Source organism: Microcebus murinus, chromosome 18 (genome assembly GCF_040939455.1).
Source record: "Microcebus murinus isolate Inina chromosome 18, M.murinus_Inina_mat1.0, whole genome shotgun sequence".
NCBI classification, from domain to species: Eukaryota; Metazoa; Chordata; class Mammalia; order Primates; family Cheirogaleidae; genus Microcebus; species Microcebus murinus.
Genome location: NC_134121.1, coordinates 30,896,200 through 30,912,100, shown reverse-complemented (window position 1 = coordinate 30,912,100; position 15,901 = coordinate 30,896,200). Strand labels below are relative to the sequence as shown.

The 15,901-nt window shown below is 35.7% G+C and overlaps 1 protein-coding gene across 1 annotated transcript in view; it reads left to right on the top strand.

Annotated features, from left to right (window-relative positions):
* Positions 1-9,214, top strand: part of DHX40 (DEAH-box helicase 40) — a 47,396-nt gene extending 38,182 nt beyond the window's left edge. The window contains exons 14-18 of the mRNA XM_012770019.2: positions 819-927; positions 3,416-3,510; positions 6,647-6,716; positions 7,035-7,263; positions 7,882-9,214. Of these exons, the coding sequence (XP_012625473.1) occupies positions 819-927; positions 3,416-3,510; positions 6,647-6,716; positions 7,035-7,263; positions 7,882-8,021 (643 nt within the window). The 3' untranslated portion in view covers positions 8,022-9,214. The remainder of the gene's footprint in view (positions 1-818; positions 928-3,415; positions 3,511-6,646; positions 6,717-7,034; positions 7,264-7,881) is intronic.
* The last annotated feature ends 6,687 nt before the right edge of the window (positions 9,215-15,901 follow it).

The window sequence follows — 15,901 nt, the reverse complement described above, 5'->3', positions numbered from 1 at the left end:
TAGGTGCTAAGTTTCAGTGGGGATGATGTTGACCTCAAGGTATTTTGAATATTAGTGAGATTATCTTTATCAAGTAACTATTACTTTGTAAGCATTTATTATGTAATATTGGTTCTCTTCTTTCTTCTCTCCCCAAACCTTTCCTGAAAATGACCTTATAGAATTTTGCTTCTATATAAGTAGCTTAGATGAGAACCTGATTAGATTAATATGTGTGTGTGTGTGTGTGTGTGTGTGTGTGTGTGTGTGTGTGTGTGTAAATAAATCCATTTACAAATTATTTTTTAATTCAGTCAAGGCCATCTACATTAAATTAATCATTTTCCAAATTTCCTAAAATAGTTTTCAGTATTTGGACAGACTTCATGAAAGAGTTGACAGTTGCTTATATATTTCCACTTTTGTCATAGAAATGATAATGTTAGACTTTTACTTAAAGAAGATTTTTTTTGGCCGGGCATGGTGGCTTACACCTATAATCCTAGCACTCTGGGAGGCCGAGGTGGGCAGATTGCTCAAGGTCACGAGTTCGAAACTAGCCTGAGCAAGAGCGAGACCCCTATCTCTACTATAAATAGAAATAAATTAATTGGCCAACTAATATATATAGAAAAAATCAGCCAGGCATGGTGGCGCATGCCTGTAGTCCCAGCTACTTGGGAGGCTGAGGCACGAGGATCGCCTGAGCCCAGGAGTTTGAGGTTGCTGTGAGCTAGGCTGACACCACAGCACTCTAGTCTGGGCAACAGAGTGAGACTCTGTCTCAAAAAAAAAAAGATTTTTTTTTTTTAAAAGATACTAGTATTTTTGTTTTACAGTGGAGCTCCAGCTTCATGGTGCCAAAAACACTGGATTCATTGGAGGTGCTTATTTTCTGCATTTCGTGTAGAAGCTCAACTTCGAGAATTAATCAGGAAACTTAAACAGGTGATTGCTATAATGGTTTTTTCTTGAGCATTTTGTACCTATATATTTCATATTGAATTTTAATTGATGTGTGTTACTTCTTACCACCCTTTCAATTCTACCACCTTCCCTTTCTTCTGGCTTCTGGGCCTAGCCATCTTCCTGACTCCATGAAAGATTCCTAGTAGTAATAAAAGAATTTTATCTGCAGAAATGAGGATATTTAAAAATAGCTTTACTAGCTGGGCGCCGTGGCTCACGCCTGTAATCTTAGCACTCTGGGAGGCTGAGGTGGGCAGATTGCTCAAGGTCAGGAGTTCAAAACCAGCCTGAGCAAGAGCGAGACCCCGTCTCTACTATAAATAGAAAGAAATTAATTGGCCAACTAATATATATATATAGCAAAAATTAGCCAGGCATGGTGGCGCATGTCTGTAGTCCTAGCTACCGGGAGGCTGAGGCAGCAGGATTGCTTGAGCCCAGGAATTTGAGGTTGCTGTGAGCTAAGCTGACGCCACAGCACTCACTCTAGCCTGGGCAACAAAGTGAGACTCTGTCTCAAAAAAAAACACACACAAAAAAACATAGCTTTACTGATATATAATTGACATGCAATAAACTGAACATACTTAAGGTATACAATTTGATGAGTTTTGATATCTGCATAAACCCATGAAACCATCACCACAGTCAAGATAATGAACATATCCATCACCTCCTGAAGTTTCCTCATGCCCTTTTGTAATCCATCCATCTCACCTCCCAGACTCTCTTGCCTCGCTTCCCCAGGCAACCACTGATCTGCTTCTTGTCATTGTACAGTAAGTCCTCTCTTAACATCATCATTAGGTTCTTGTAAATTGACTTTGACTGAAATGACATACAGTGGGTCCTAGAATAACATTGTTTTTATTCAATGTTGTTTTGTTATAAAATTGATGAACAGAAAACAAAAAAATGTTTAGTTATACATCATTTTGCTTAATGTCACAGTTTCCAAGAGCCTGTCAGTGGCATTAAGTGAGGACTTACTGTACCTAAGTTTGCATCTTCTAGTATTGTACGTAAATGGAATAATATAGTATGTACTTTTTTTTTTTTTTTTTTAGTCTGGCTTCTTTTACTTAGCATAATTGTTATTTTTTCAATTCTATATTTTTTTATGGTGGTAAAACATAATTCACATACAATTCACCATTTTTAAGTGTACAGGTCAAGGACATTAAAAACATTCACCATGTTATGCAACCCTTGCCACTTCTCCATCTCCAGAGTTTTTCATCATCCCATACTAAAATTCTGTAGCCACCAAGTACTAACTCCCCATTTGCTTCTCCCTCCAATCCCTGGAAACCACTGTTCTACTTTCTGTCTCTCTGTTTTGTTTTGAATATTTTCCATATGCTTTGTGTTCAAGTTCACTAATCTTTTCTTCTGCAATGTCTAATGTGCCATTAATCTCATCCATTATGTTTTTCATCTCAGATGTTGTAGTTTTATCTCTAGATGTTGGATTTGAGTCTTTAAAAGCTTTTGTTTTATTTTTCAGGTCTCTAATTTTTGAACATATGTAATCCAGTTATAACATATAATTATAATATATATGTAATTAACATCTGTGCCAGTTCTAGATTGATTTTGATTGATCTATATCCTCATTATTGGATGTATTTTCCTGCTTTTTTGCATGCCTAAGAATTTTTCAATGAATGCCAAACATTGTGAATTTTACCTTGTGGGGTGCTGGATATTTTTATATTCTAGTTACTCTGAAATGGTTCGCTTTTTTTTTTGTATGGTAGGTGGGGTCAGAGCAGTGCTCAGTCCAGGGCTAGTTATTCCCACTGTTGAGGCAAGACCCTTCTGACTACTCTTCTCAAAATCATGTGAGTTATAAGATATTCTAGTCTGGCTTAGAGGAAAGGCATCTTTCCTAGCTCTGTGTAATACTATACACTATTACTTCTTACCATTTTGAGAGGTTTTTTTCCCGGAGTTGTAGTTTCCTCACATTTATGTGTTAATCAGTAATCAGCTGAGAATAAGAGGAGGACCTTTTACATCTCCCTGGAGTTCTATCTGTGTGTAGTTCTGTTCTTTCTTGAACTCTGTCTTGTGATTTCTAGCTACCTTGGCCTTCCTGGATTCTCTGCTCTGTCTCATTAACCCAGGGAGTTCTCTGGGTTCCATTTGGGTTCTTCTTCTCTGTACCTTGGTTCACAGTCTTCTCAGGGCTGCAGGCTGGAGCAGTTGTTGGGTTTACATCATTTATTTCCTATCTCTCAAGAGTCACTGTCCTTTGTTTCGTGATATACAGTGTTTTAGAAGTCATTATTTCATATATTTTGTTTACTTTTTGGTTGTTTCAGGTGGAAAGATAAATCTGTTCCTTCTTCTTACTCCTTATTATCCAGAAGCAGAAATCTTTAGAAATGTGGATTTTTCAAAATAAAGGATTATTTCAAATTGTTCTATGATATTTACCACTGTATATATATTCTTTCTATAGCAAAGTGATTTCCCAAGAGAGACATTTGAAGGCCCTAAACATGAAGTGCTACGAAGATGTCTTTGTGCAGGCTATTTCAAAAATGTAGCCCGAAGGTAAGCAATAAAAGCTTGAGAGATGGATCAATAAAAACTACTCTATTTGACTACAGTATTGAACTATTTATTATTAAAGATTGAAGGTGTGATTTAAGCTGTGTGATGACGATGACATCAATTACAATGACCCTTTTCATAATTATCACTTATGTAGTAGGAGCTGCAGTGGCTCAGAGTGGGATATTAGAACTCAAACAAGGTATGAGGGGAGTGTATGTAGAGTGGCTGTCGATCGTGGGTTATCATCTCCTAAGGCAAGTGACAAGGGTTTACTTGTGGAGCAGTGGCCCTGTGTGGAGTATGAAAGCTAAACAGGTTGAGGATGGCATCCCTGAGAAGGGGTAGCTTGCCATGGAGCGACAGAGCTTGAAATTTGAGGAGGAGTTTTTGGTGTGGGATGTCGGTCTGAGTGTAGTGAAGAGAGCATCTTTTTAGGGAAAGGAGTGACAGTGGTGGTGATGGAAGATTCATTATATACAAAAGAATTAATCACATAACCATATTAATAATGATAATAGTGAGGGAAGTTAGAAATACTGAAAGGGAGAATGTGGTGTTGGATTGAAATTTCAGTGTATCATTATGAAGTTACAATTTTCAGTATAGAGGGATGGATGGATGATATATATGGGAATAAAAATAGATTTTAGGGTATATATATGTAATATGTGTTGTATGTCTGTAATATTCATACATATATAACCTATCTCTGAGAGAGACTGGGAGCAGTGACGCCATAATAACAATGAATAGCCAGGCATGGTGGCATGTGCCTATCGTCCCAGCTACTGGGAAGGCTGAGGCAAGAGGATTGCTTGAGCCCAGGAGTTTGAGGTTGCTGTGAGCTAAGCTGATGCCACAGCACTCTAGCTTGGGCAATAGAGCAAGACTCTGTCTCAAAAAAAAGGCCCCATAATAGCAATGAATATACTTAGTGCCCAGGTCTTGACTTGGAACAACCATCTGTCACATAAAAGAATCAAGGCTCTTTGGAGAAATGGGGCTAGAAAGTGAAAGATGAACTGTGAACATCTTATTTTGCCAGCAAGCAAAGAAGTGATTGATGAAGGTTGAGGCCGTGTGAGAAGTACCTAGAAGCCAACATGAAGAGGCCCCAATTAAGCATCAAAATAAATAATAGTAAAGGATTGTAACTCAGGTAATAAAAGGCGAAATCATAGATCTATAGTGGTACAGATTAACATATGAGTAAATTAAAAGTTTAATGAGAAATAGAATTATTTACATAGTTAAACTCCTTTCCACAAAACTCTTGTTCATCACAAAGGAAAAAAGTAACTTTACAGTGGAGAAGCCTGGGAGATCATACCTAAATCAAGCAAAGTGAATATCATCAATAATGAAACAAATTGAAATCATGTTCTTCCTGGTAAAATACAATGAGGAAAATATAACATTCTGGGATATTCCTGGCAAAGATGCATAACATGAATCTAACCATCTTGGAACAGACAAACTCAAATTGAGGGACATATTACAAAATAACTAGCCTATAATCTTTTTTTTTTTTTTTGAGACAAGGTCTCCACTTTGTTGCCCAGGCTAGAGTAAATGCTGTGGCGTCAGCCTAGCTCACAGCAACCTCAAACTCCTGGGCTCAAGCAATCCTACTGCCTCAGCCTCCCAAGTAGTTGGGACTACAGGCATGCGCCACCATGCCCGGCTAATTTTTTTCTATATATTAGTTGGCCAATTAATTTCTTTCTATTTATAGTAGAGACAGGGTCTCGCTCTTGCTCAGGCTGGTTTCGAACTCCTGACCTTGAGCAATCTGCCTGCCTCGGCCTCCCAGAGTGATAGGATTACCGGTGCCGTGCTAGCCACCGCGCCTGGCCTAGCCTATAATCTTTAAAGGTATCAAGATTATAAAAGTCAAAGAAAGACTGAGGAAGAATTCTAGAATGAATGAGGCTAAAGGGACATTAAAAGTAAAGCCACTGCATGATTCTGAACTGGATCCTTTTCCTATAAAGGATATTCTTAGGACATTTGGTGGAACTTCAGTTTGGTCTTAGGATTACATGTTAATAATGTATCAGTGTTAATTTCCTGATTTTGATGATTGTATTATGACTATGTAAGAGAATAGAATATGTAGAATTTCCTATAATCTTTGATTGTAGGAAATGCACACTCAAGTATTTAGGGAATGATATGGCATCAGATTGGAAGCTTACTCCCAAATGGTTTGGGTAAAAATGATTTTTGTACTGTGCTTGCAACTTTTCTATAACTTTAGATTGTTCCAGAATTTTAAAAATATGGTACGTCTTGGTTACCTGCTGTGTGCCAAACATTGGGCAGGTACTGAAAATAGAAAGGTGGAGTAACATGTGAGTTCTGAACTCTTGTTGATACTTAAGTCTAGTGAAGGACACAGATATGTAAATGAATAATTAGAATGCAGTCTAATCTGGGCTACACTGAGAATATTTACAAAGTACTATAGGAAATCAGCTGTGGTGACAATTGAAGTAGGTCTATTATTTTGACAAGTTTTTTGGAATGACATTTATGTAGGGAAGTATAGAAGAGCATAAGAATTTGAAATTAAGAGCATGAATTAGAAAAATGATAGGTGAAATTTTCTATATCAGATTTTAGAAGAGTAAAAAATCACTTATCCCTTTAAAAAGAGATATAGCATAATATAAGGAAATTATATTTAAGTCAGAAGAACTATGTTTAGGACTTGGTTTCACTGTGCCTTAGCTCTGTGATCTTGAGAAGGCTAGCTAATTTATTTGAGTCTCAGTTTTGACTCTCTTTTAATAAAGTGTCCTGGCTCTCAAAGTCCTCAGTTGTTTTGAGGCTTTGCTATGAAAGCATTTTGGAAACTCTAAAGCACAAACACAACATTATTGTTAATATTATTACTTACTGACCAGAAATGCTTATAGTTAATTGTAGTGACTATTTAAATTATGTCATTAATTTAAGATGAATTAGTAGACAGATTATAGTGACAGCTGAATAAACTTAAACCTTTGCCTATAATACTCCGTAGTAGAATATACAAAGAATGTATGTAATTGTGTATTGTTAAACTTAATTTTCTACTTACTTCATTGTCTTACTTCTGGTCTTCAGCATTTTGTTTTTCTGTTTATAGATCTGTGGGGAGAACGTTTTGCACAATGGATGGGCGTGGAAGCCCAGTTCACATTCATCCTTCCTCAGCAGTAAGTACCTTATTTTTAATAAAGCGAAGAAATTTGTAAAGGTGTAAAAATAAGTAATATATGGATGTCTTCTTTTTGCTTTAAGGTTAAATTTACATATATATACACATACATACATACATACATATATATGAAACATATATGTGTATATGTATATATATATATATATATATATATATATATGGGTACTGGTTAGCCCATTCCTATTTGAAGAAGATAGGAATTCATTCAGAAAGATTTGGGCTATTATTTGGCTGGTCTAATGTTGAATAGGGCAGATTATTGAATTATCATCCTTAAATGAATTCTTTTATATAGCTTCATGAACAGGAAACCAAACTTGAATGGATCATTTTTCATGAGGTATTAGTTACCACCAAAGTCTACGCAAGAATTGTGTGTCCGATTCGTTATGAATGGGTGAGAGACTTGTTGCCCAAGTTGCATGAATTTAATGCACATGATTTGAGCAGTGTGGCTCGACGTGAAGTGAGAGAAGATGCAAGGAGAAGATGGACAAATAAGGAAAATGTAAAGCAGCTAAAGGGTGAGTGAATCATTTGTTCTATTATTAACCGCTATGCCATACTACTTCCCAACAGTGCTTTGCTATTTTTATTTATAAAATTTTGTGAATTACTATCTCAGAAACTTCTTTTTTCCAAGGGGCTTTTTCCATGAAATATTAGGTCCCTGGTTGGGAGGCATGAACAATTGTGGTACTGAACTAGGACAAAAAGCTTAGTTATAAGCTCACATACACAAAAAGCTTTTCAGTAAAGCTTATTGAAGTTGAATGATGGAGAATAATTGTATTTTCCTTACTTAACATCACTGGGAAATAGAATGGTGAAGAATTTTGCTCAGGAAATTATAGAAGAGTCTTTAGAAATGTTAGCCACTAGGTGTTTTGTTGCAGTGTTACAACACTGTGCCACATGCTGGAATTAGAGTCCATTTTTCTGTATCACTGGCCTCAGTGTTCTTAATTTTTTAACCATAGGCTATACCTTTTTTGGCAAGGGCAAAATTTAATTTCCTCTTTATTCTTTTTCTTTTCTTAACATTGAAAAATTCAGGCATCTCTTTCTCTAAGAATTGTTACCATTTCTAGCACTGACTCTCAAACCTCAAGTTTTATTGGATTAATTTGTAATGTTTTCAGATGGAATATCAAAAGAAGTCCTAAAGAAAATGCAAAGAAGAAATGATGACAAATCCATATCCGATGCACGGGCTCGTTTCCTTGAGAGAAAGCAGCAGAGGACCCAGGACCACAGTGACACACTGAAGGAAACAGGCTAAGCCCTGAACCCTCCAATTCAGGAAGTAGGAAAAGCAGCCAGGAGATGTGTTTCTACTTTGCCAGTTATTTCAGACAACACTACCAAGAGGAAGTGGTCAGCAGCTGTTATTAGCCTAAGGGCTAAAAGCAAATCAAAGCTTATAAATCAAAGCTCATCAATACTAATAAGTGGAATTTTCAAAGAAAAGATTGCATTGCCATAGTAATAGGCATACATGAAACCAATGAAAGACAATACATGTAACATTTTCCTCACTTCAATTCTGCTGGCCTTAACTGGTATCAAACGCTGTCATTGAGATATTTTCAAAGAACATTGACTTGTATTTAATCAGCGTGTATTCCATTTGCATTGAAGTATTAAAAATTATTTTCCTTAAATCTCTTTAAGGCCTTCTTGTTGCTATTAGAATAGTGTTATATCAGGTATGTGACCATTTCCTTCAGAAGGCTGAACATAAGAGATTTTACTCAGCAATACTTAGATGTCTAACTGTTTAATTGCTACAGAGCTTTATAGATATTTAGAGAAAAGAATCAATTAGTAAATAAAATTGCCTATGGCAGGATTCTTTCTTGAATTAATATTAATCTTTAAATTGATTTTTCTGGGATTATACAAATTCCTTTTTATATAAAAGTATATTGTTTAAAACATTAGCTATAGCCATTAACCAAAGGACAGATGATATATATATATATATATATATATATGTATGTGTGTGTGTGTGTATGTATATATATATATATATATATTCGTTCTTTTTTAGCTGTACCTGCATACTTATATCAGCACCACGTATGTAGATGCGACAGTGCTTTCAAACAACCGTTCCATCGGGCCTACTCTACTGTCTCCAGCTGCTTGGGTAGGACCAATGAAACATCCATTATGTGGATCTTGAGATTTTCAAAGCAGTCAACACTGTTTCACAAGTGTTGCAAATTGGAACCTTGAGGCTAGCTAGTATCACACTCAGGCCACACTCAGCACTTACCCACTCTTGTTTACTGCCTTGTATTCTAGTTATCTGTGTATTTGTCTGTCTCTTCACTAGATTATACGCTCCTTGTGGGCAGGGACTATGTCTTTTTCATCTTTGTATCTTTCATGGCACCTAGCATAGTGCTTTGCACATAGTAGTCACTCAATGTTTGTTAAATAAAGCTATTAGTGTCATTAAACTCAAAAGACAGTATAATGTGTGTTTTTAGATATTTTGTGTAAAAATTAAGAATTTATATTTTTTATAGGCAACTCTTTTCTAGTTATTTCCTTTGGAATTTAAACAGTTGTATGTTCAATATTAGAAACTTGAAGCTTTTATTGAGAAATCTCACAAGGACCCAAATCCATGTCTTTGTCCATGAAGTAAGGTGAGTGGTTATGGTTTCTCTTTACCTTTCCAGCATTTTAATTTGTTCATTTTTATCTTTAGTGCTACGGACACATAATCATTTAGTCCTGTCAGTTTCTCTTCTCAGGTATATGTACCAGGGCATTTCCTTAGATGTGGTGTGGGGGGCCGTGTGGATTCTTGGAATGAAAGCTCCCTTAATCCAGTAAATATTTACTAAACATATTCTAGATCTATAGTCCATAGTCACATTTTATCAGTTGTTTCAATATCAGCCTTTATAGAATTTTTCTCTAGTTTGGGATTCAGTCGAGGATTATATGTTGTGTTTAGTCTCTTTTGATCTGGAAAAGGTCCTATGTCTTTCTTTGCCTTTCACAGCATTAACATTTTTTAATAATATAGGTTAGTTATTTTATAGAATATTTTCAATTTGGGTTTCTTTAATGTTTCTTCTTGGTCATGCCTTTTTTTTACTAGACTAGAATATACTGCATAAATGATACAAGAAATGATACATTTCTTGGATGTTACATCTGGAGGTACATGGCATTTGTCCCTTATTTGTTATATTGATTTTGATTACTTGGTTAGGGTGTTTATTTCTTTAACCTATTCTTATAATTCATTAGTAATTTGGGGGGAGATACTTTGAAATGATGTAAAATATTTCTCAAAATGTGGCCATCTGGATTCATCATCAGTTGATTCTTACTTGAACCAGTTTTATTCTTAGGGTTGCAAAATGGTGATTTTTTTCTTAATTGTTTTCTATATTTTTTTGTTGGTATTATAAGAAACAGCTTTCCTTGAAGGATAAATTTTTGATAAACAGATGGGTATTAGGAAGAGCATGGATGAAGACAGAATTAGAAAGTCCCAGGGGATGTTTGATATGGGTGGCAAACAGTCCAGTTTACTTGACGCATAGAGTATATATAGGAGAATAGTAGTAGGCTGAAAATGTTGGTTGGGTAACATTATGGAAAGCTTTGAAAGCCCACCTGTGGAATTTGGAATTATTTTGTGGGATATGTGGATTTGTTAGAAGGGAAGGACATCATTACAGCTTTGAGATAATTGTGACAACGGTATTGATAAAAAGAATTTCCATTTTTCAATTTTCATTGAGAGGGTTGTGAGAAAAGTAGTATCAAGGGAATGCTAGCTCTAGTTGAGGGAAGAAGGTAGAAATAACCTTGGAGGAAAGGTGGTGGTTATGGAGGAGTTTGTTCTTCAAAGAATGAGAATTCACCTTCAAATTACTAAACAAAATAGAGCAAAAACAAACTATGATAAGTGTTATAACAGAAAAATGGGCAAAGGACATGGTCAGTTATTTCTTAAAAGAGAAAACAGGAATGGTTGATAAATAAGGAAAGATAATGAACCTTACTAGTAATAATTAGTGAGATACAGATGAAAATAACAATAAGATGCCATTCATTCCTACCATATTGGCAACAGTTAATATGCCTAAAAAGTGTTGCTGTAGGAGAATAAATTGCTTAGATAACATTTTCGCAGTATCTAGTAAGGTTGGAGCTGTGAGGCCATCTGGATTCATTAGATTAGGTCATCAAATGATGACCTAATCATCTCTAGATTTAAATCCTAGGAACTCTTTGAGATTTTATAAAATATTCTATTCCTCATAAAATTTGACTCCTGTAGATTTAGCATCAGTTGCTGATACTAAATATTACATAATACATAAAAATGTTAAATACAGCATCCGTAAAAATATTAAATACAACATTAATTAAAATGTTAAATGTATACCATTGTTTCTAATAGTAAAAATTTGAGAACAGTACACATATATATAGCTATCAATAAGGAAAAGGCTTAATCAATTGTGATATGTTCTTATAGTCAAGTTCTATACAGCACTAAAAGTGATTTTTGAGGCTCCTGATGCAATGTGTTTTAACTGCTTTGCAGAACAGATGAGCCAGTTCTTATATTCATACCAGCAATGTAGGAAAGTGCCAATCTTGTTACACCCTTATGGTCCCTCACAAATATCTTAATTATAGACAAAAAGGTGCCTCATTATTATCTTAATTGGGATATTTAGATATTTAATGATTTTTCAGTATGTTCAAACTATCTATAGGAAATAATAAAATTACCTGATTTGAATTTGATAAAGCCAGATAGTAAATAATTTAGGCTTTTTGGCCATACAACCTCTGTTGCAACTACTCTGCTATTGTAGTATGAAGGCAACAACAGATAATACATAAACAAACAAATATCACTGTGCTCCAATAAAACTGTATGGAGAGTGAAATTCAAATTTCATATATTAATATATTTCACATGTCAGGAAATCCAGTCAGCCCTCCCTATCTGGGGTTCTGTACCTGCAGATTGAACCAGCTGCAGACTGGATTGAAAATATGCCAAAGAAAACCCAATAAAAAAATAATACAAATAATAAACAAAATAGTATAACAACTATTTACATATCATTTACATTGTATTAGTTATAAGTAATCTAGAGATGTTTAAACTATACAGGAGGATATAGTAGGTTATATGCAAATACCACCCATATTATGTAAGGGACTTGAGCATCTGCCTGATTTTGGTATTGGGGAGGGTGTCCTGGAACCAAACCCCTGCTGATACTAAGGGATGACAGTATTATTGTTTTGATTTCAGTTTTTCACCACTTGTACTTGAATCCAGAAAAGCTGATTTTCACATTCCCATTCTAATTTAAAGGAACATTTCATTTGCAAGAAAATGTCTTAATGAAATGTCAGATTTTTCTGATTTTTACTTTTTTTTCTTTTCTTCATAGCAGAGATGATGAGACTGAGCATAATATCAGAAATCACTAAATTTTAATATTTATTTTCCAAAAGATTTTCAGAGTACTCCTATGATTGGTTAGTTCTTTTAAACTTAAATATTATATAAATAATATAAAATTCCCTGTGAAACTGTTAAAGGTTTTTCAAAGAAAATAATCAATCATATTATTTATCCAGATAAAATATCCATATTTTTCTGACCTAATAATAATACTACTTGATTCTTAGCCAAAATAAAGGAAATGAGATGAGTTAATCTAAAATACAGTCAGCATCCAGTGTGGTGCTTTGCATATGGGATGTATTTATAAATGATTGTTGTGCTAACTCCATTACTAACAGCATAAGTTAATTGAGGCTTCAGATTAAATGGGTGGTGCAGTCAATAAATACTATAATAGCTGGAGTAATAGGTACATGGATTTTAAGCTGAGTTTTCAAGGAAGAGTAGGACTTGGACTGAAGCAAAAAGTGAGAATTTGTGTGATTGGGGAGAGGAAACAGAGTTAAACAATGGAAAGATTATTGGTGTCACCTCAAGAAGGGTGTATTGAAGGGTGTTTTGCAATGTGTGGTATCTTGGGTTAACACTAAGTAGTCAAATGAAGAATGATTTGAGTGCTGCTTATTCTTGCAGGTAGAAATATTTGAAAGTCAGCTTGGGCTGTGATTTTCCTTGTATAGTGTGCCATTGTATGCTAGTCTGCTACTTCATTTATTGCTCTTTAAAGAAATGGAATTTTAATCTCATTTCCACATCTGCTCTGGAGGCTCAGCTAGACAGTAACTAAAATATAGAGACTGTAAGAGCTGTCTTTATCAGGTTAGTTTTTATTTTCACCATGTAGAAAGCTTTGTACAGTAGTCCCTCCTTATCCGGAATTTCAGTTACCTGTGTTCAACTGTGGTCCAAAAATAGGTGACTACAGTATGATAAGATATCTTAACAGAGCAAGACCACATTCATGTAACTTTAATTATAGTATGTTGTTATAATTGTTTTATTATTTAGTCTCTCACAGTGCCTAATTTTTGTTAAACATTATCATAGGTATATACTGTATAAGGTTCGGTTCTAGCTGCGGTTTTGGGCATTCGCTGGGGATCTTGGAACATATCCCCAGTAAATAAGGAGGGACTACTGTATTTGGAACTACTGATCCCAAGTGATCAGTGGCCAGTGGAACTAACCTAGAGAACTTTTCTTGGTGCTAATGGGGCTGGCTCAGAAAAGAAAAATAAAATTTAAATCAATAAATATGAGGTAGGCTCATATGAATGCTATATATTTTCCTCACTGGAGTGTTACAGAATGAATAGTAGTTGTATGGTTCTATACATAGAACCCCAAACTCAAAGTTATTTGGAATAAGAGCAACCAGGAAAAGGAGATAACTAGATGTTTGGTTTGTTTTACATAATAATATACTTTTAACAGTCATGACATAAGGCATTTTTAAAAAGTAAATCTTAGTGTGTCCTAAGTTTGGTACATATTCAGATCAGGCTACATTTGTAGGAGTACTATATAAAAACTGTTTACCATGATGAACTGTAGGGCTTCAAGATTCAGAATTGCTTTGCCTGTATCAATTTTTTTCAAAAAGGCTTTACACAGAGTTTACCATTATTTAATTTTATATTGTAGGTACTGAAACATGTTTGTTGAAGAACATTAGAATTCCTTGAAATTTTGTTATTATTGAGTTAACCAAAACTTTGTTTACCAAGTCTGAGTCCTTAACTATTCTGAGGAAGTGAAAGTTTACTACCATTAACAAGGCTGCTGATGTGCATTGCTACTGGAAGAACTATCTCTAGAGTATTGGCACAACTTCAAAATTGCTAAGGGAAAATGTTTGTGGGTCATGCTTTGTTTTGAACCGGTGACAGTAATAACTCTAGGCAGTGAAAACAGAGTTCTACATATTTAGAAATAGGAAAAAAAAAAAGCCCTTCACAGCTGTTTCCACACTCTCACCCTGTTGATATAAGATTTTATAGATCTTGTGAGCTATAGAGCTTCTTGTGAGTTTGGCTTTTGCATGTGAAAGACTGTTGCTTGCCATCTAACTCTCTATTGATCATCAGAGTTAAAATGCTTCTAGGTTTTCTGTCCACATGTTCTGTGAATTGCTATATTTAAACCAACTTTCGTGAGATGACTTTTTTTTTTTTTTTTTTTTTTGAGACAGAGTCTCGCTTTGTTGTCCAGGCCAGAGTGAGTGCCGTGGCGTCAGCCTAGCTCACAGCAACCTCAAACTCCTGGGCTCAAGCGATCCTTCTGCCTCAGCCTCCCGAGTAGCTGGGACTACAGGCATGCGCCATCATGCCTGGCTAATTTTTTTATATACATATCAGTTGGCCAATTAATTTCTATTTTATAGTAGAGAAGGGGTCTCGCTCTTGCTCAGGCTGGTTTTGAACTCCTGACCTTGAGCAATCCACCCGCCTCGGCCTCCCAGAGAGCTAGGATTACAGGCGTGAGCCACCGCGCCCGGCCGTGAGATGACTTTTTAAGGTAATGTCATGAACCACTCCATTCCTCTGTGGGAATCTGATTTAACCTTTAGAAAACAAGGGAGGAGCCTATATAACGTGACTACATTCCAGGTTGGATTCCTACAGGACTGTTTTTGCCTTTTCACTGGAAATATGCTCAACTATAGACTTAACTATAGATCTTGCCATCCATGATACCTTACAAAACTTGTTTATATAAATATATAAAGCTTTAATACAAACCTGACTAGTGAATGATGTCAAGAGTATAAACTCAGGTCCATTTCATACTGAAATAAAATGGCCATTAATTTTTTTTTTTTTTTTTTTGAGGCAGGGTCTCACTTTGTTGCCCAGGCTAGAGTGAGTGCCCTGGCGTCAGCCTAGCTCACAGCAACCTCAAACTCCTGGGCTCAGGTGATCCCCCTGCCTCAAGCCTCCTGAGTAGCTAGGACTACAGGCATGCGCCACCATGCCTGGCTAATTTTCTATTTTATAGTAGAGATGGGGTCTTGCTCTTTCTCAGGCTGGTTTTGAACTCCTGACCTCGAGCAATCCTCCCGCCTCGGCCTCCCAGAGTGCTAGGATTACAGGCGTGAGCCACCGCGCCCGGCCTAATTTTTTTTTTTTTCTTGCTTTGAAAATGTTTCCTTCATTTTTCATTTTGAGGGGAAGCCTTGCTTATAGTCAGTGCCTTATACAGGGCATATTTTTTTACTTGGCATTTGATATCGAGTTCTTTATCTTTTTGCTATTCTTTATCTTGCATGAAAACATAAAGACCTAGTCAGTCTAATCTCACTGGGATTCCTATCAGTGGCCTTAAGGGGCTGAGAGATGTTTCAAAGTTGTTTAAATGGCAAAACCAGGTATCTTACTTGGGTAATACTAAAGTGTGTCTTTCATGACTTCGTTAAAATCTGAATTGTAAATATTAGGTACAATGGATTAGTTTTAAAGTTCTGATTTAAAGTTAATCTCTGAATATCTGAGAAATGCCTTTGCTTTGTGACTTTTGCAATGCAGCTAATTCAAGCTGTTTTTAAAAGATCACGTTTTTAAAAGTCAGGGGCCTTAGTGCCATGGCTGCTTGAAGATGAACAGCTTCAGAGGAATCCTACAGTGAAAGGGTTTTTTTGAGGTCTCATTCCACTGGGGTGGGGGTAATCATAGTTCCTGGCATAAAGCATAAAA